Here is a 19,996-nt window from a genome sequence, read left to right on the forward strand (position 1 = left end):
TGAAAATGCAAAGATCTTGTGTCCAATTAAAATACTATGTTCAATTTTTCTGTTCATTAATGTGAAATCCTCAAATTGTTTTGCCTTTATTTGTTTAGCTTTACTTTTGTTTTTTTGTACTGTTTGCTTTGTTATTTTTGATGACCAAAGAAACTACAACTTCGGATCGTGGTAAAGTTCTTGAAAAACAGAAAAAATATACCAACATCTAAAGGCTACAAAAAAGCTGTTGCAACCTTTTTCCAAAGCTAAGAGGAGAGATGTTGAATTTCTAAAACCTCGCAGAATTAACTAAGGATGAATAACTTGGTCTTAGCCCATTCGCATGTGATGAGTAATGCGGCAACTATGCCAACAGCAAAACAATTTGTTTCTCTGTTAAAATACTTGCTTCATATTAAAAAAAAAATCAAAAAGATTCATTCAGGTTAGCAACAGAATACTCCAGAATGATATTTGGAACAATGTTAAGAAGCGCTATCTATCAAAAAGTCAGTGTACAAAGACAAAGTCAATCACTTAGTAACGTTGTGAGAAGTAGGTGTGCCAAAATATTTTTTTCTTAGGTGCACCATGACGAGCACACTCGTCTAAACATGCGAATGGGTTAAACGCATATAAATATCTTTTCAAAAAGACTGCTCTGAGTTTATTTTCCTCACGACTTCACCGTGGTGCTATCCTTTTTGTGTTCTTAATTGCTTTTTTTTTCTCCTTCTGAGCCTCTTTGTTTTTCATTTATTCTCCAGAACAAAACCATCATACTTTTCATTCTATGCCAAGTTCCGCCCAAATATTTCAGCACAAAATCGTGTTCTCGGTCATTTGGAATGTTACAATGAAGAATGGAATCAAATTACATATAGATCGAGATTACATCGATAACCTAAAAAGGCGCTTCTTGCAAACAAGCAAGCTATCAGTGGCATCAATGACTGCTTAGTTTCTTTGTAATTTGATTCCGTCACAAAAGCCTCAAATTACAAAGTTATGAAAAAAGGACTTAGATGTTTGAGTTAGCTTTATTATTATTACTGTCCAGTTTTAAACTTAATAGAGATCATGTAGAAATCTAGGATTTTGCCTGTATTTAGATGAGGAGTCAGAGAATCTTTTTTAGTCATTTTTTATAAACTGATATGTTTATCATGTGCTGGACAATTCAGAAAAAGGGCATGTATCGATGGCTGAAGTGAAAAACCATGTACCTCCACTGCAGTGTTTCTAAATTTCTGTCCCATTCAATTTTTCCAAAAAGAACTAAGCTAACTTCGTAGTATGAAATTAAACTGAATATTCTGCTATCAGAAAAGAAAAGTTACAGAACTTTCCAAGAAATTATGTTGACAAGTCTTCTGGAAAAAAAACAAGTATTAAAGGAAGTCTGCTACATTGCAAATGGAGATGCATTGTCTTGCAGTTTGGTCATTAATGTGCACCGGATGTTGCTAAGATTGTGTAGCTTTCAATTTGTTTTCATAACAATCAGAAACATTTATTTTTGCCTATACAGTGGTTATCCTTTCAAATTTTCTAATTTTCAAGGCAATTTTCCAAAATATTTTAAGTAAATTGAAGTGAAATTTTATCATGGTAGAAAAAGGTAAAGTCGCTCCATCTCTACACAGTCCTTGTTCTGAATGGTCTTTCGCCATTTCCAAAAATCCTATGAACTATCAGAAAGTGGGGTTAAAGTGAGCCAGAAATATAAGCAATCAAGAGATGTGTTTTATGACAGAAGACTCTTTGTGTCATCTCCTTCTCAGGTTGTAAATATGTGCTGCTTCCTTTTATGATCATAAGAACTGAAGGACTAAGGAATCTTTGTTAAGAAGTCTACTTCACTCTTTTCTTTTTCGATCATCACTGTTCAGCCAGATATCTGTACAGTTTGTATTGTGTTAAAGGAAGTTTTTCATCTTGACCTGATTTGGGCGCCATATTCATCTACCAAAGTGTAGCTAAATGAAAGATAACCTTCTCTCACACAAATATCTCCTTAGTTACTTCAGTTTAAAGATGGAAAAATTGACTCTGATGTTTATATTTTAGTTTCTTTGGAGTTAAAGAGCAAAAATAAGTTTTTTTAGTTTTTTTCTCTCTTTTTGTTTGATGTCTCCTCATGATCCAATCATGATCGATGTCTTTAATTTTGCAGAAAATTTAGAATGTTTGCCCCCCATTTAGTTTTATAATTTAACATAACTGGGTAGTAAAAATTTGTATTGTGGCTTGTAAAAACTTAACACGTAAGTCACAGATGAATGAATATTATTTTTACATAGTTTTTTTTCACTATAAAATTATCAAATTTGTGGTGTTCCATAAGAACTCTTATGTACATATGACCATAATGTTACCAATTAATTGGTATAATTTCCTTCAACTGTAAAAATGACACCATCATGCTCATAGCCACTACAGAATTAGTTTTTATAGAATGACACTAGTTCGACAATTTTAAGCATAACTTTTTCTCATTGTAGATGGCCCTCTGATAATAGTTTTTTACCAATCATAATGAAAAAAGTTGCCCATCTCAACCCAATCAAAGTTATTATCTTGCATTTATAGACCTGCATACCAGTCAGTGACAGAAATGGTGTAGCAGCTTAAAAATTGAAATATATCTTTGTTTCCTCATTTTTTTTGCACCTATACAATATCGAACGGAGCTACGTTTGCAGTATGAGTTTGAAACGTTGCGTGCTCTTTGTCTAAGTTCATTCTTGGAGGAGAATTGGTCGCACTAAAACGATCATTGATGAGTGAAAATTGCTTGGTCTGCCTAGAGGACTAGACTAAGCTGGATTCTGTGCTTGCTGCAGTCTATTTCACATGTAGCACCATGGAATTCAGCTTAGGTTAGTTTTCTTACCCTGCTTAGCCTAACAGCTTCATCTACCTGCCTCTCCTGCTGAACCCTGGATTATTTTTGTTCATAATTGTTTCATGTGTTTCGTTTTGATTTTGTTTGTTTGTTTTGCCCCCTCATTTCCATTTTTCCTGTTCATGCTCTTCAATGCAGCAGTATCTCGGAACATTACATTTTCTTGCAGCATAAAATTTTAAGATGATTCTGTGCCTCCAGAATTGACTTGTTGACAAAACATTAGAAGTAGTCTTTAACTTGACTCCTGTGTAAATAAGGGACTAAATTTACCGTTTTAAAACCTTGTTACTCACCAGAGGATTAAACAGCTTATCCAGAAATCCTGAAATAGATTTGATGCCAAATTGATATTTTCTAGACTAAAAATGACTCATCAAATCCATACTGATTGACCCTTTTTAAAAAAATGTAAGTGTTAAATCTGGCGAAATTGAAGGACTTCTTTCAATGAAGACCAGCATTTAAAATTTCTCATCATTCTGTCAAATTTTCTTCATGTTTACCTTTTATTTTAATCCTCTCTCATAGTTTTAGATGTGAATTAATGTGCCACTGCTTTTTTATCAAAACTTAAATTCTGGTCTTGCTTGAACACTCCTTTACAAGGATTTTTTCAATTAGATATAGTAGGTTATATCCTTAGTATACTTCTCATGTTCATGATTTTTTTGTAAAATGTATGAAGTGAGATATTAACACTATTTTTGTGTAGTAATAAATAAGAATGTGTAAGAAAGAAACATTCTCTCCAAATCACATGCATTTGCCAATTTGTTTCAAAAACTCACCAGGAAAAAAACTCTCACAATCATGGGCAATTTAAATATTGGAACACTTGCTGAACAAGTTTACTATGCATATTGCACCCGCACCCTATAATTCGATACTAAATCAGATGATAAATATGCCAAAGGTGCTTACTCTAATGACTTACTGGCTGATGCGTTTTGCCCCCACAGGCATCTTCAGAGCTTATTTATGAATCCTTTATAAAACTTTTCCACTTGTTGTGGTTGTTAATCCGTAAAAACTAGATTTCAAATTGTTCATTTCAATGCGTAGTAATATTCACATTACTAGCTTGTAATCGCGTATGGCGGCAACTGATTTTTCTTAGTTTTTAGACTGATAACTGAGTTCTGAAGATGCCCAAAGGGACGAAATGCATTAGCCAGTAAAATATTTAAGTAGGTGCATTTGGCATATTTATCATCTTATTTTGTACTTGCACTAATGCAAGAATGCTAACAATTTTCGCTTCTGCTCAGTTTTGAACTATGATTTCTCTTTCATTATAAGTATGGTTGCTGAGGCGCTTCAATGTTATTGTTGCATTTTCCCCCTTTTGTATGAAATAATTTTATCCTTTCATATCATATTACCTTCGTTCAGTACCATTATTTTATTATGAACTTTGAAAGAAAGAAAGAAAAAAAAAAAAAACAGAAAAAAATTCTGTGAAGAGAAGATAAATTTTTCTTTTAGGTCTAGTGCATTTTGCTTGAAATCAAGTGTCCGTTCATTCAAAATTCTATTAGGAGAATACTTAGCTCATTTATCGCAAATTTACTTGTCATCAGTCATAACTTTTTTCGTTCTTCCCTAGAATGTGTATGAAGAATGAATCTAGTATTTGAATGTAATATTTTCAGTTTCTGTTATTTTTACTGTGCTTAGCAAAGAAGCAAGGTTTTTATAGAAATGGCAGGTTAGGGCGGTCATCAGTCAGCAACTGACAGATGCATGTTAATTTATAGATAAAATCCTGTTGACCAATAAATTACCACTGGTCCTCTGGAAACCATGATTCCTTCCTTGTTAATATAGCTCATTTTATCTGGGTGCCTAATGGAGAATTTGCACGCAATTTTTTTATTGCTTCATCTGAAAGTGCCTAATGAGCTGAGTTCGCAACATTTTTCATAATTTTTTTCTGACATGGGAAATTGGAGAAAAATTGATTTAAAAGTGAGAAAATGCGCCGCCTTGTGACGTCATCTGGCGGCATTTCCCATTTAAACGCATGTATTTTAGCAGAATCGGTTATTTTGTCATATCTCCTCTAATAATTGCTCATTTTATGAATCAAGGGTATCTTCGTGTTCAGTTCACTCAGAGGATTCCACTTAAACAGGAAATTCATCAAATTTCAGACCCTTGCAAATTCTCCATTGTACTGATTTCAATTAGGCGGACTTTCAGTGAAACTTGGCTCATTCCTTGTTGACATAGGTAGTTCATTTCAACGGTGGCGTAAACTTAAAATAATTTCCTCAAGCATTTATTGTTGCTATAATTTATCTCATTTTATTTTTCCTCTTCTTACATCAAAATTTCATTTTCTTAGCAACCCTAGTATGATTTATAGTAGAATCCGAGAAAACAACTTTTGGGGCCTTCTTTTTTCGAGGGACTTCTCCAAAAAAAGGTAAGAGTTTTAAGGTTTACCAGGATGGTGGGGGACGTTTGGATCACCCCATATACATCTGCTATTACCGTTTCACGAATTTTTCTTTACTTTTTTCATTTATTTTGCTTATCTTAATAGTTTCCATTTTCATTTACAGAAGGAGAAGTCTTTGATATGACTGGACCGGTAACAAATCTGAATGGAGAACCTTTCCTACCGTTCGAGCCTCCTCTCTCCGAGTCTGATTATGCTTTCAGCCTGGACAACGGTGAAGGTCTGGGAGATCTTTTTGGGTTTGCTTTCTAGTTCAAACGCTAAAAATTGGCCCATATATCAGACCAAACTCAGGAGCATTGTGCGTAGTTATATAGATATTCTCATCTTTTTTTTCTGTCTTTTCTTTCACTATCAAATCATATTTTAATCGATTAGTTCATCATCAGCAGGTGATTTATTAATCGTAGCTAGCTCATTTCCTTGTGTTGTCGTCAATTTTTTTTTCCTTTTTTTTCGTTGTGGATAATTTGTATTCTTAAAATGTTTAAGAAAAATATGTATAGACTGAAAATGAAGAATTTTGTGGTTGTCCACAAATACTTTTAACGTTAAATTATGACTGTACATATGTAAATTTCACCATGTACTTTTAAATACGTTCTTCTCAACACATTACTCTGTATAATTTGTATAAAGATAAAGTATTTATTTGATCAGTCAACAAAAGAAAGAACTAAGTTTTTGATTTTCTGCTTCATGGTGTAAAACTTATTATTTTACCCAGTTTTCTCAGTCGATGATTTGAGCAAAATTTTGCTGACCTCGGCTCATCATGAAGTATCCAAATTTTAAATAAAAAATTCCAAGATTTTACATCTTAACCGTGATGTAATCTTGCTTTAGTCAAATTTATCAAACTGTATTAACATTTTAGTCAAAAAATTTATTTTTTACTTTTTAACCAAAACTGGCTATCAAACTTTCTATACCTTCTCTGGCTTTGTCACAGAATATCAACATCACCATTTTATCCTTGACTTCTATCACGCCAAATCCCAAGTTCTCTCTTTTTCAATATACTTTACTTAAAAGAAAAATAGTGCATTATTTATTCAGAAGATAATACAGTGTAATCTGAAAGTCCTGCACCATTCAGATAACTTTTTTGCCGATGTAGCTATCAAGTTGTTCCTGTGATGTATCACAATGTAGGGGTTGTCATTTAAGAAACGTGATTTAAGATCTATGCCGCCCCCCCCCCCCCAGGGGCTTTTTGAGAAGAGCCGAAAAGTAGCTCCTTATGGTCCGAATACACTCATAAAGTCTCAACTCAGTAGTTTCGTCAGCAAAAAGGTTATCAGGGTGGTGCAAAACTTATGTTTCACATTGAATAAGTTACTTCTGAACCACAAAAGAAATGCTGGAATTTTTTTAGGAATTTCAGTTGTTCCTATTGATGAGAATATTGGTACCTTAAATAAGAGGATAATAATAGGCGCAGCTCTTTGTAAACCGGCAAGGAAGAGAGAAGATCTGGTAATTTCCAATCCATCCATGTGATGACATAATTTAGTAGTCTTGTGGCTAAATTGGAATTTTTTGAGAGGACAATGAATGGACATTATAGCTTAGATTTTTTACGAAAAAATCCTCAAATTTTGCATAATTATCAAAGGGAATTTCAAATCATAATGTTGACACGTTTTCCAATTCCAAAATAAAAAGTGTGCAGCAATTTTAAAGATGCAATTGAAAAATTCTTTTTAAGAGCTAAGCCATCGCATTTTATTTTAAGTCGCTACCTCAAAATGTTTCAGTATCATAAAGTGTCTAGTTGCTATCCCTAGAATGTTGAAGAATATATACTAGTCATGATTGTATCGAGGCTTACTTTGATTGCCTTATGTCATCCAACAACAATCCATTATCGTCCAACCCAACTTTAATGACAAAAACGTTCTGTGAATTTTAAATTATTTAGTGTGATTAACTGTCATTACTTAGTCTTGAACCAGTTTAAAGTAAGACTCTGATTTTTGAATCAATTGCATTCTTAATCTATTTTAATGCTTTTCCGTATTCCAAATATAATGATCGCACTACCCTCAAAAATTTTAGCACAGGAGCATAAAGGTGCAGTAACGGAAAATAGTTAGATTCACAAGTCAACAAAGTTTAAGACATTGATGCATCTTACTTTAATTTATTCATCAACTAAGCGTAACTGAAAGTCTTATGACTTGTTAAAATCTGACGAGTGTTCAGCAAATGAAAAACTAGAATTTTGCAACTTATTTGAAAACTATTCAAGTGTTTTATTACACTAGTAGCATTCATGGCTACAGAGGGTTTCTCATGTCTTCTTTATTAATTTGTATTACATACAAATCACTCAAATTATTCTTCAACATTCTTAGGGAACCTAATGTAAGGAGAGTAGCAATATAGGCCAAATAGGCGAATATTGGGAACCCTTCCTCCTTATTTAAATTTTCACCTCCCCTAAATCCGGCAATTCTTGCAGGCATTTAAATTTGAATCTGCATATTTCTTGGAACTAATGATCTTTTGGCAGATGCTGGACATTACTAATGAAGGAAAGTTGCTGAAATGTGAAATTAAGGATAGGTTTCTTTAGGAAACGCTCGTTCATTATTATGCTGAGATTTTTTATCAATCGCATTCTTCAATCAGAATGAAACCAACTTTGAAATTTTCGTCATAAGCTCTTAAATTATTTATATCAAAAGATCACTGGTTGGAGATGTTTGGAGGGTAATGTTGATGCAAACTTTATTATACTTTGGACCATGCACTTTCAAATTTTAATACATATCTGCAAGAATTGCCAGCAACCCAGTTTGGAAACTTGTGAATTACATGTAGAATTTAAAGTCATGTAGACGTGATTAAACTGGACTAGACACTATTTTCAAACAGTCCTAAGCATTGTACCGAATTTATGGATTTTAATTTCTATTTTCCAACAGAATCCTCTTGCCAATTTTCAGGCCAGCTTAAAAATGTCGCTCATCAACATCTCTTGTGAATTCACCATCAAATGTTGGCAATATGTAGACTTTCTAAAATGAGGTATATTGGTAAAAAGAGGATGGCTCTGCTTTGTAATCCTCTCCTTACTTTTTAACGTATCTGTATTAAGTCTAATGACTTAGCATCTAAATATTTATAAATTGGTATGAAGACATTACTTGTCAGCTGCCTTTTAGATCATCTGTCAAGAGGTACAGTACCTCACATTTTCTGCCTCCCTTAGTTATAAATCCATCTGTGGAACAGAATTATTTGGCACTATAATAATCTTCTTTTTAAAGGGTAAAAGTGGACTTTGAAATAGAGATGTAATATTGCACCAAATTATACTATTTTAGTATTTCTTTCTTATTTCAGGCGTAGTGTTTAAATTTATCTTTATATCCTCTGTACCTGACACTTATTTGTATCCAAAGAGCAAAAAGAAAAAAAAATAAATGTGTGCATATATTATGATTAACCTGTTTGTAAAAAGTATTTAATTAATTTACAGCTCTTAAGTTTTCATCAAAAATTCATTTCTTCAATGCACTGAAATAAGAATGTTCGCCAGAAAAACGATCATTCTTTGTTCCGCCTTAGCTTTTTTTAAGTTTTCTTTGAAATGTACAGGCTTTTTTTGAGTAATTCATTTTCTTCTCTTTAGCATGCTAGATATATCTGCATACTCAAATTTTATTTCACCTGACCCATCATACTTACTCGACAGACTGGTTGACCCTTTACAAATGATTAATTATTTACAGTTTTCAGATGACATGATACTTTTTTTCATTGACTGCTGCGTGTCTTATTTTTGAAAAAGTATGTGCTCAATCAATGCGATATGATGTATCAGAGGAAAATTTACATTTTAATTAGGAGGACTGAGCTTGTAGATTGACGCACCCAATGTAAAATCAAACATCAAAATACAGTGTTTAGGAGTAAATCAAAAGTAACTAATCTCTCTATTAAGTGGCTTGTTTTTGACAACCATTAGTACCCATTGCATAAAAATACTAACTGAAATAATATTCATCCAGTCAAACATACCTATCACTGAAAATATTTTAACCTCAGCAACTAATTCTCCTTGGAATGAGACCTGGAATTTCATTTTTCTCTTGGTCACTTTTTTGTCTTGTAAAATGAGTGCTTCTCTGACTTAGAATTTTGGAATTTTATGGAGGATGGGGGAAGTAAAGCCTTTATGCTCTCAACCACTAATTAAGTAATGATGGGCCTGCAAATCTCTACTCTCCTCTTTTGGAATTTTTTTATTTCATGTTTAAGTATCTTGATCCCTCTCTTGCTCCTCAGGCAAATAAACCGTTCCAAAACAGTAATGCAGTTCTGGGTTTTGGATTCATCTTAAAGATTCACACTCCCCCCTCCTCGACTGTTTTTCTCCCTTGAATTGAACTACTTTTTAGTGTAGAATCTCTTACCTTTACCTGTCAGTCTTTACTTTTGCCCTCGTAAGCATCAAGTCCTTGATTTGCGTAGATCGAAGGCCAGATAGTTGATGTTACACGTACCATCAAAAATGGAAATTTTGACTTGTCAAACAATGAGTGAACCTTCATTGTGAATTTCTTGCAAAATTTTTCCATGCCATAATTTAAGCTCTCCCTCAAAAAATGAAAACTTCTGCTAAATCATGACCAGTCCTTGAAAGTGACTTCAATTTCCTAGTTACCTTTCTTAAATTTTTGAACCTGAGTGCAATTTCAACACAGAGTTGATGAAAATATCTTGTAAATAATTATTTTGACTTTTATTAAAGCATTCAAATTGTATTGATTTTTGATAGATCGATTCTAGAAACATGTTAAAGAGCTCTCACTCCAGATTTTAGCCCAAGATGGGTCTCAAAATAACTACATCTTGCAAACTTACGAACTAAAGCGAAGAAAAGAGGAACATTGAGGTGTTCATTTCAATGAATCTCAATTTACTCTTTGCTAGTTTATTTTCAGGTTGAGCCGCAGATTATAAATGATTCAGTTTCATCCATTTCTTGGTCTTCTCATAGTCTCTTTTGGTTTAACTACCCATCTAAAACTTCCCTTTTTATAAATAGGTATATTTAAAGGAATAAAGATATAACGAAGGACTTGCCCTGCAGGATGAACCATCGGTAAAATTTTTCTCCTCAAGTCCAAGGGAAAGATGTTGTCATATCTTGAAGTTAAGGTTGAGTGTAGATGATCCATATCTTGTAAAATTTGTCCAAAATTCATACATAAGGTAACTGCACCAGTACCCGGAATGGTACCAGTATCCGGAACGTCGCTCAGTTTTTCGTAAAAAATAAGCGGTAGGTACATCAGTGCAAAAAGGGCATCAGGTTTTCACAAATTACACTCAGAGGGCGCCACCTTGCAATAAGTGTGATGGTCGTGCGCTCCTTTTATTATCTGTACCATGCTTCTATAGTGACGTATTCACAGAACGAACCGCTCTGTGAATACGTCACTATAGAAGCATGGTACAGATAATAAAAGGAGCGCACGACCATCACACTTATTGCAAGGTGGCGCCCTCTGAGTGTAATTTGTGAAAACCTGATGCCCTTTTTGCACTGATGTACCTACCGCTTATTTTTTACGAAAAACTGAGCGACGTTCTGGATACTGGTACCATTCCGGGTACTGGTGCCTTAATGGAGTTCAATGCAACAATATTCAAAATCCACTCAATAATTATGTGGCCATGGAGCATGGAGTTCACATAGTTGTAGTAATAATTGTGTGAGCCATAGTCAATATTTGATTAGTGAGTCTGTAGACTTCCGCGCAAGGGCTGGTGGCTATTCAGTCTGAAACTAAAGATGAGTGCAACTGTGGACCACCTGTGACAATGGATTACTAGATAAGGTGCTACTTCAAGCAATATAATGTATGTTCTCTCATCAAAATTTCATGTAGAACATGATTCGAGTAGCAAAAATTGTTGAAAGTAACTCTTAACCAATATATTAACGTTTTCTGATGCATAAATTTTAACTTCCGGCACATTCATCAGAATGCCTAAATTCGTGCCTTGTCTATTGGTTCATTGATTATCAACTGTGGTCTTCACCAGTCAGCCCTCGATAGTCTCAAGATTCTATAGTTCATATGGAATATCTGTTCGCTTACTTGATCATGATTTTTATGTTCTTTGTAATGTTTTTCTTCTCACTTGCTACTAATTTTATGGAAAATCCTCTCTTGATCAAGAGCAATATTTCCTCTTCAGCAAGTATTTTGCTGTATTTATAAAGTAGCATTTTAAGAATGAACTCATGAACAAAACAAGAGTGAACGTGGAATGTACATCCTACCATTTCAGAGTGTAATCTTGATTTTACAAAAATACTGCCTTTAATGATGTAATAACTTAATTTCATCCCAGGACGAGCGTGACTGAACGCTCAGGACTGAAATCTGCACGTGGGTCATTAACCTTTCGTTATTATTTTACATGTAAAATCAGTCCCTTATTCGTCGCTCTCCTGACATAGGGGCGTAACTATGTTCAGCAATGAACCCTGTTGTTCATACAATTCAATGCTTTTCCGGGCTCATCTCAATGTGCAGTTATGTCTTTATGTCAGTCAAGGGACGAATTAAATGTGCTGTTGCTGAAGTCTAAACTTACAGAATGCTATGATACCAAACTTTATAAATTCATCAGGATTTGATTCAACTCTTGAGACCTACAACTTTGATTTAGATGTATAGTACTGCTCATCAATTCTAATCATATTGGTGTTTTGAGTGTTGAACTTTTTTTCCTCTTGTCTTTTACAGTTTCAATTCATGTATAATTTGTCTAGTAGTTTTTACTTAATTGTTCTGACGCTATTGGTTTTTCTCAGACTCCTATGTCCGTACTATGCCAGTTCTTCATTTCTGGTCATTCATTATTGCAGTAAGTGCATTGAAAAAGTTAAATCACTATTACTTTATTCTGATTAAAATGATTCCAGTTTTTCTGTAAAATGTTTTAACTTTATGGTTTCTCTGAGCCGAAAAAATTTACCAAATTACATAAGTTTAAAATTCAGTTTGTTTTTTTTTTTTTTTTGTTAGTCATCTTTTTTGGTTTTATTTTCCATTTAGCTACTGTTTTAAAATTGAATAAAAATTGATTATTAAAAAAAAAAAATTGATAAACCATAACCTTCAATAGAAACATCCAGTTCAACCAAAGGTTGAACTTCTGAAATTGACACAGCCACGCAGGTTATACTGATCTTATCACATGCAAACCTCAGGGCACTTTACTGTTGACTTCTTGATTGCAATGAAAATTTCAGCTGTAGTTCTTACATCTCACAATTCGCTAATTATTTACTCCTTTGCAAGTAGCACTAATCAATTCACTATCCAGCATTGCCATTCAACTTGAAAATAGCAATAAAACGGCAATGTCATCTTTGATCAGAGGCTGTCATAACATATGCAACTCTAAATTTCGGATTTTTCGGCGCCAGGGGTGATATTAATATACATCTCTCATCCCTACAAATTTCCTCATAATTCGGTAAATTTTTTTCCTCCGCAAGCTTTTTCGAACATGCTTTATTGCTCCATTTCATTGGATATTTACCTTGGAAAACTACTTTTAATTATTGTCCGTGTTGATATCCTAGACTTTTTCTTTTCTCTCATGACCCAAGAGAATTCATCAAAATAGCACTGTACTTCCATCAATTTTATATCTCGAAAAATCAAAAAAGGAAATTCCAGTTTTCTGGAGCCAAGGGTTTTTCGACTTTTAATTCATAGGACACAGCTCATCTGAATGGCTGCGGCAATGTGCCATAGTTTACCTCACACAATTGACTAACTCCAACTTATCCATAAGTATAACACTGTAATTATTTCCGTCTTTATCCGGCTTTGGACTTCCACACTTTGATGATACTAATACATACTCTTTGAGTACTTCGACAGAATACACTTGTCTTAAAATTGGACCTATCTCTCAAGTTTATCTAATGATCCCATTCAAGGAATGTGGTGTTTTGTAAGTGTCACTTTCCTTGATGGTTATTGTCTACAAAGTACCATGAACAAGCAAGGAATTTGAGATCGTTGCTTTGATAGTTTCTCTGAAATACTCTCCGTTATAATCTCATTTTTAGTATTGTGAAGGAATGTAAAATTTCCAATTCTTGATTTGCCACAACTTGCGACATATTCATTTGATCATTGCTGTCTTGCAAGGCTTATTGGCTCCTTCGCTGAAGAACTTCTTAATTTATTGTAACTCGCAAACCATTCTCCTGAAAATTTTTGTCAGTATAAATTTTTGTAAAGTTGAATGGTATTACGAGAATTATTCCTTCTTTATTTATTTTTTTTCTTGGAAGTTATCAAAATTTTTAGTTATAAATTTAGGAAACTTACAGGGCTTCTGGAAAGTCGCAAATTAGTTCCCCTTTTTTTCATGTTATCTTCCCCAGATGAGATGAAACTGTCATGAATGGTATTTCCGTGCAAATTTACCAAACAAAATTTATCAGTCATTATCCTATCTGTATTCCATCTCCAGTGGATTATGTTTTTGCAATTGGTATCAGCCCCCTTGTGTGACATAATAAGATCTGGTTGAGTCGATTTTCATATGAATGATTGGCTCCCCAGAGCGATTCTGTTTGAGTGTGCTGTATACTATAATTTTATGTGTGTAGACGAGTTTATATACAATTTAAATTTAAGTATTTATAAAATATATTTTTATTTATTTGAATACAATTTTTTATGTATTTTCTGTATGGTGAAGAAAAGAAAAGAAAGCTTATTGAAAATTCTTGTTATAAATAAAATCAATCTTATTTAATTATATTTTTGGACTTCCATCATTTTTCTTTGCTTTAGGACTCCTCTTCCCCCACCTAATTCAAGTAAATAGCCAGCAAAGTCATACAAATTCCTCTGAGGTAGAAATTGCTCAAGCTTCAGAAAAATAATCTGAGGAGCCTTTACGTACAACTGAGACATCACTTTGATTTTTAATGTGTTTCTCCTGGCCTGGTTGAGTCGAAGTTTTTCAGCATTAATATAATAAAACAATTATATGCTTCTACTAAAATAAAAAGTGAACAGAAATTTAGAAATGAACTTATTCTTTGATTTAAGAGCCAATAAAAATAATGTTGCTAATCCATAGTTCTCCTTATTGAAAATTTGTCCAGTGCCTTTTACAAAAGAGGACTTTCGTGAATTTACTTTGATGAACTCTTGCCAAAGAAATCAAACATCTTTTGGCTCAGTGGAATACTAACTGAGCTTTAATTAGTTCATTCAAGATCAAGTTTTATATATGTTAACTTGAGTAAGTTTACTTATGAAAACACTAATATCAGCTCCCTTTTCAAGCATCTCATTCCCATAGGTATTGCAAAAATAATGAGATTAACCACCTGCGATTTATTTCTTATCAGGGAAACATCTAGGAATTAAGTTGATCCACCCATCCTTCCTTAGTGCAAAAAATAAGGACCTTTTGTTAGGTAATCGGAGGGATAACTGATGCTCCAAACCACAGAAAACCGCATCTATAAAGGAATAACAAAATTAACAAATGTAAACTAGCAGAAAACATGGACACATTTTCACAAAAAGTTTTGTACACTTCAAAATTAATCTTTAACTTTTTAGCTTTTTTTCTCATTTTTGTGTGTATATTTTGACCTTTGCTTCATCGTCACGGACTGCTGTGTGAAAATTTCTACAGGGTGATCCAAAAGTCCCTTCCACCCCCTCTAACTTTTTACCTAATTGAGGTAAAGATTTGAAACTTGGGGGATGTTCCTGGGTTAAAGGGAGCTACTTTTTGGGCCCCCCTAAAATTTTCAGAGGGGGGGGGATAACGGACCCCAACTTTTAATTTTCAAATGGGAAGACCCCCTTTGTGATAGCTCGTTCGAAAGAGCATAAAAAAAGAAAACTTTTCGCTCAAACTCGAAGTCAATATCCCAAACCGTTTCAAAATGGCGGCCGGTTAAAGTTCAAAATGGCCGAAAATTCACACCGGTTATTTGTCGATGGATTTACGGGAAAATCGGTAGCTAGTGGTATTTTGACACGAGAAAAACGAATTCAACGATAGATGTTCAAAGACCCGAAATTTCTAAAATGACCGCCGGTTAAGTTCAAAATGACCGAAAATTGGTTTTTTTAGAAAACCATTTTTAGTTTTAGATTTTACCGCCCCCTTCTCATTCGTTTTGAAACTCGATAAAAACCATCAAATGAACGTGTTAGCGGGGGAGGAGTGCATAAGACGCATTTACTCGTGTTGAACACATTTTTTGGGTAGGCCCTGTCAACACTACTAGCAAAAGTTCACGGAACTTTGCGCGAAAGTCAAGTTCCGTAAACCTACCTCTGTGTGGACAAGGCCTTCCATTCATGAGAAATGAACGAAAAAATTATGAAAGAACTAACATAAATGTGGATCAATGATTTTAACTTCCGCCGCCGCGCCGCGCAGACCGCACCGTGTTTGGCGCAATGCGTGAAGTATTCCGACAGTCTTGTAGGCGCTATGCGTTTCACGCCGACCGCTGCTGAACGCACTGTGTTGGACTGGACGCAACGCAACGTGTGAAGTATTCACGCAGTCTTGTAGGCGCTAATATGTGTTAAATGCCGATCGCCGCGCCGAGGGCTTCTCCTTTTGATCTGAAGTCCTCGTCATCATTTCCAGGCCAAATTGCGTGTTTGGTCTCTCTCTTAACGCGACTTATTGAAGGTGCTGTGTCACTAAGAGACGACACAATTAGAAATTACTATACGCTCAGGAAATGAGAGATTTTGTCGTCTTTTCTCGTTTGTAATTTTGTTTTTATAAATCCGATTTTTTTTTTATACCTACTCTTTAAAAAATTGCACATTTTTGCCGCCCCGTAGATTTGCCGCCATAGGCTGCGGCCCATGTGGCTTCCCCCTTAATTCGGCCCTGATACCAATAGGTTCACAACACCGTTTATCGGTTCGATAAAAGGTAATGGAGTGACGCCATTGTGATGGTTTATAATTCTCAGATATTTGGACCGCGTTAAACAGAAAGGAACCAAGCCACATCAACTGTTGCCAAATTTAATCGGGCAATTTAATTTTTTACATGCAAACGGTTGTGCGGATTTTCGTGCAAATTTCAGTGAAAATTCTCCATGGTACGAAGCAAATTCCTTAAAATTCTCAAAGAAATCCGAACAAACGTTCTCTCGTAAAAAATATAATTGCCCAGTTAAACTTGGCAATGGCTGATGTGGCTTGGTTCCTTTCTGTTAAACTCGGTTCATTTGATTCGCTTTATATGATTGCGCTTCTCTAGACTGTTTTGCCTATGTTATGTTGAAACTGAAGGGGAACATTAAGTGGCCGATCACATCGTTTCATCGTTTATTAGTTCAGTCAAAATGTGCAGCGAGATCTGATTCCAAGTACCTCCCCTGAATGCGATTGCCTCAAGAGAATGTATGATGAAGAGTGACGATGCATGAGAAACGCCTTCAAAGTAAAAGATACTTCCTAGCGTGGCCTCAGAGGCCGAATAGTTGCATCATTTAGAAACCCAATAAGCAGTGTAAACGGCACATGAATTTGCGAAAAATACGGTTGCTTCATTTAACAGTAAATCCATAACGAAATTTTTTGTTGTGCGATGGAGGAAGAAAGGAGACCTGTCTTAAATTATGTATTCTGAATAATGACCGGCCCATCGGAATTTTTTACCTATGTCTGATGCCGGATAAAATCTAACTTTTCGCGATATTATGTTGAGCGAATATTCTGCCAATATGGTACGCATTCAAGTCAGATGAGAATGCCCTGCAATAATTTTGAGCGTTTTCCTGGATTCCTTGAGGCATATCCTTGGTATAAATGGAGAAATTTATCCGAGCAAAGCAGATAGAACACCCCCTAAAACCCTCCTCCTCATGACAATTTTTTCCGTCCCTCCGAAAATAATTCAGACCTTCTGCGACGAAACCTTTATAGCAGAGGTCTAATGCTTAATTCCTGTTTCATTGGCCCTTATACTTTCATAATTGTGTAACTTTTTGTACTTCAAGAAATTTGTACTTCAAGAAAATATGTGCGCACCTAATCTGGAAAGGGGGCAAATAAAGGGGATGGATTGATGTGTAGGAGGAAGTGGAAAAAAATTCAATTTCGTAAGGGACTCTAGTGAGGCTCATGAGACAGCTGTTTCGTGATTGGCCATTTAACAATATTACCCAGATGCATTGCGCGAGCCTGCCTGAACCAAGATGTCGCATGTATAGACGAAATTGATCGCTCGATGTACAGTGTCTAAATTTCAACCTCCTAAATGGAGGATTAATTTGTAAATATTTTAATCGTAGTGAGAGTTTTAATTATCGTTGTGATATAAAATAAGTCAGTGACTGTATTATAAACGTGATCACTTATTTTACGTACCCGGGTTATGAAGTAGAAGTACTTCATTTTCGATTGTTTTGTTTGTTGTTTCATCCAGTTTCATTTATTTATTAATTTTTTCTCTCAAAAATAAAAGTGAAGGTGTTGCCGGCATTTGACAAATCATTACTACCTTGGATCGTTTCGCTTACTTTCAACATTTTTTGGTGAGGTTTGAACCATTTACGTGATTATTTCCTTGTATCATTGTGCCTAGAGATCACCCTCTTGATTGAACTCTGCATTCACCTGAAAACAGGTTCAAGCTAATCCAACGAAAATATGGTTCATTGGACTCAACTTTTTTTTGTTTTAGAAATTGTATCGTTTGCCCTAGCAGTAGCATTTAGGTCCTTGTAGATATTTTCCTCGTCTTCACCATTTCTATTATCTAATGAGGTATCTGTTTGCCTGTTCAGTATGTTCTTGTTTATCACAACTAGAACATATTGATTGATACTGCAATTTACTTCTGACCAATTTTCCACAAAGAAACCCTATGTTTGAGTAGATTTTATGATTTCTGATACCACTTATTCATTTATTTTGAGTTAGGGACTACTGCAAGAATGTAGTTTTCAGTTGAGTGCCCTTAGTCAAATATTGGCCTGACCTTATCGCTCCATATTTTAGTTTCCACTGTTCCATCTCGCTCTATTTTTACAATTGTTTTTCTATGATGAAGGTTCATCCATCCAATACATTGATGTTGAACCACTTTTGCAGGCTAATTTTGTTTGCAAACTCAGCACTGATCAAAGTATTTGACACAAAACACTAACTTGGTGCGTGACTTGCGCTGCCATGATGAGAGCTCTATTTGGAAAACACAGTTCTATAGTTATTCATCTGTATTTTATTTCATCCATTGAAGTTATTGAGTTCAGAAGGGTGTTTACGACTGATTGATTTTCGTTAACGTAATTTCAAAGTTGAGGATTGCTTACTTTATTCAATGGAAACACATGAAGGCCGATCAGAGATACTATTGGTAACATGCCTCCTCTTGGGATGAACAGTTTTAGATCAGTTATTATTTTCTTTTCAACGGAACGTTTGTAAGAGTGCTTCTTGCCTCTCAGCCACTTTGCCTCTTTGCATAATTTTGAAGAGACTAGATTCCTTTATGATGGTTAGGTGACTTCTGAAACTCCATATAGGTTAAATAAACAAAGCTGTCAAAAATTGTATTTGATTCCCCTAAAAATTATCTCGTTCTTTCTCTAATCAATCAAGAGTATTATTATTCATAGATCCAAATCAGATATTTAGTTCATCTCAGTACTGCATTTTCCTATATGTAGGATGATAATACTATGTAGACGTCATTCTAACCAATGCTAAAATTTTTTGGTCACCAATAGCTTGGGTTTTGTTGATTTTTACATTTAGGAAAATCAAAGCTTAAAACTTTGAAAAGGAACTTTTGGATGCTTTTTGGATTCTTCTGTCTTGCTTTTGTTGTAGTCGGAAACATCAGACAGACTCAGGTGAATGCTTTTGGAGTCTTGTTTTAAAATAAATTGTGTAATGTCTTTTCTATGCTTGTATGCAGGTCAATCACCTGCTGATTTTGATTTTGCTGATTCTTGCTGTTTTCTTACTAGGATCAAATTCATCAGAAGAAGGCTTCTGTGAGAATTCTGATTTTGATAGGAAAAGCCTGCACTTCCTAGAATCTAATTGCAGTTTTGAGGTTAGAAATGCGTGTTTACGACTTTGGAAGGCGCTGGTCTCAAGTATAGGAAGTACGATGCTTTAAAGTTTTATCGTTCCTCAACATCTCAAAGGGTGTCTTATTAGAGCTGAACCTTAATTTTTATGGACTTAACTTGTTTGTCTTGACAGTTTGTCGAGTCACTGCTCCCGACTATCCAACCTCTCAATCAGAACATTCTAGTGTTTCAGTTACTTTTACTGCTTACCCCTAGTTAAGAGGGGTTTTCTTTTTCTAATCGGTGGAACCACCGGTCGCCATTTTGGTACAAAATGGCCAATACATAGACGACAGTGACGATGCAGATTAATCAGACTTAGCGGCGGCACGAAATACCCACATTTTCTCCAGTTTTCTCGCTTGTTTGTTTATTTTGGCCTGAGATCATGCTGAAGTAGGGTTAGATTGTCCACCGGCGGACTGGAGGATTGAAAGTACCGGAGAAATCTTCAGTGCTCCGAGCGGTAGATTTGTGGGCGCAAATCTACCGGCGG

General features: G+C 34.8%; 2 protein-coding genes across 18 annotated transcripts in view; both read left to right on the forward strand.

Annotated features, from left to right (window-relative positions):
* The window catches only part of LOC109042413 (E2F transcription factor 1), a 54,632-nt gene extending 40,456 nt beyond the window's left edge, over nt 1–14,176 (forward strand). For all 4 annotated transcript variants that reach the window (XM_019059127.2, XM_019059147.2, XM_072302819.1 and 1 more), the window contains exon 10: nt 5,461–14,176. In XM_019059127.2, the coding sequence (XP_018914672.1) occupies nt 5,461–5,609 (149 nt within the window). In that variant the 3' untranslated portion in view covers nt 5,610–14,176. The remainder of the gene's footprint in view (nt 1–5,460) is intronic.
* Nucleotides 14,177–17,599: 3,423 nt separating this feature from the next.
* Nucleotides 17,600–19,996, forward strand: part of LOC109041486 (pumilio homolog 1) — a 376,227-nt gene continuing 373,830 nt past the window's right edge. For 8 of the 14 annotated variants that reach the window (XM_072302964.1, XM_072302966.1, XM_072302963.1 and 5 more), the window contains exon 1: nt 17,601–17,952. The gene's annotated coding sequence lies outside the window, so the exon portion shown is untranslated. Of the gene's footprint in view, nt 17,953–19,996 lie in introns of all 14 variants that reach the window. The other 6 variants (XM_072302962.1, XM_072302960.1, XM_072302961.1 and 3 more) reach the window with 2 other exon arrangements.

This window comes from Bemisia tabaci, chromosome 7 (assembly GCF_918797505.1).
Source record: "Bemisia tabaci chromosome 7, PGI_BMITA_v3".
Classification (NCBI taxonomy): domain Eukaryota; kingdom Metazoa; phylum Arthropoda; class Insecta; order Hemiptera; family Aleyrodidae; genus Bemisia; species Bemisia tabaci.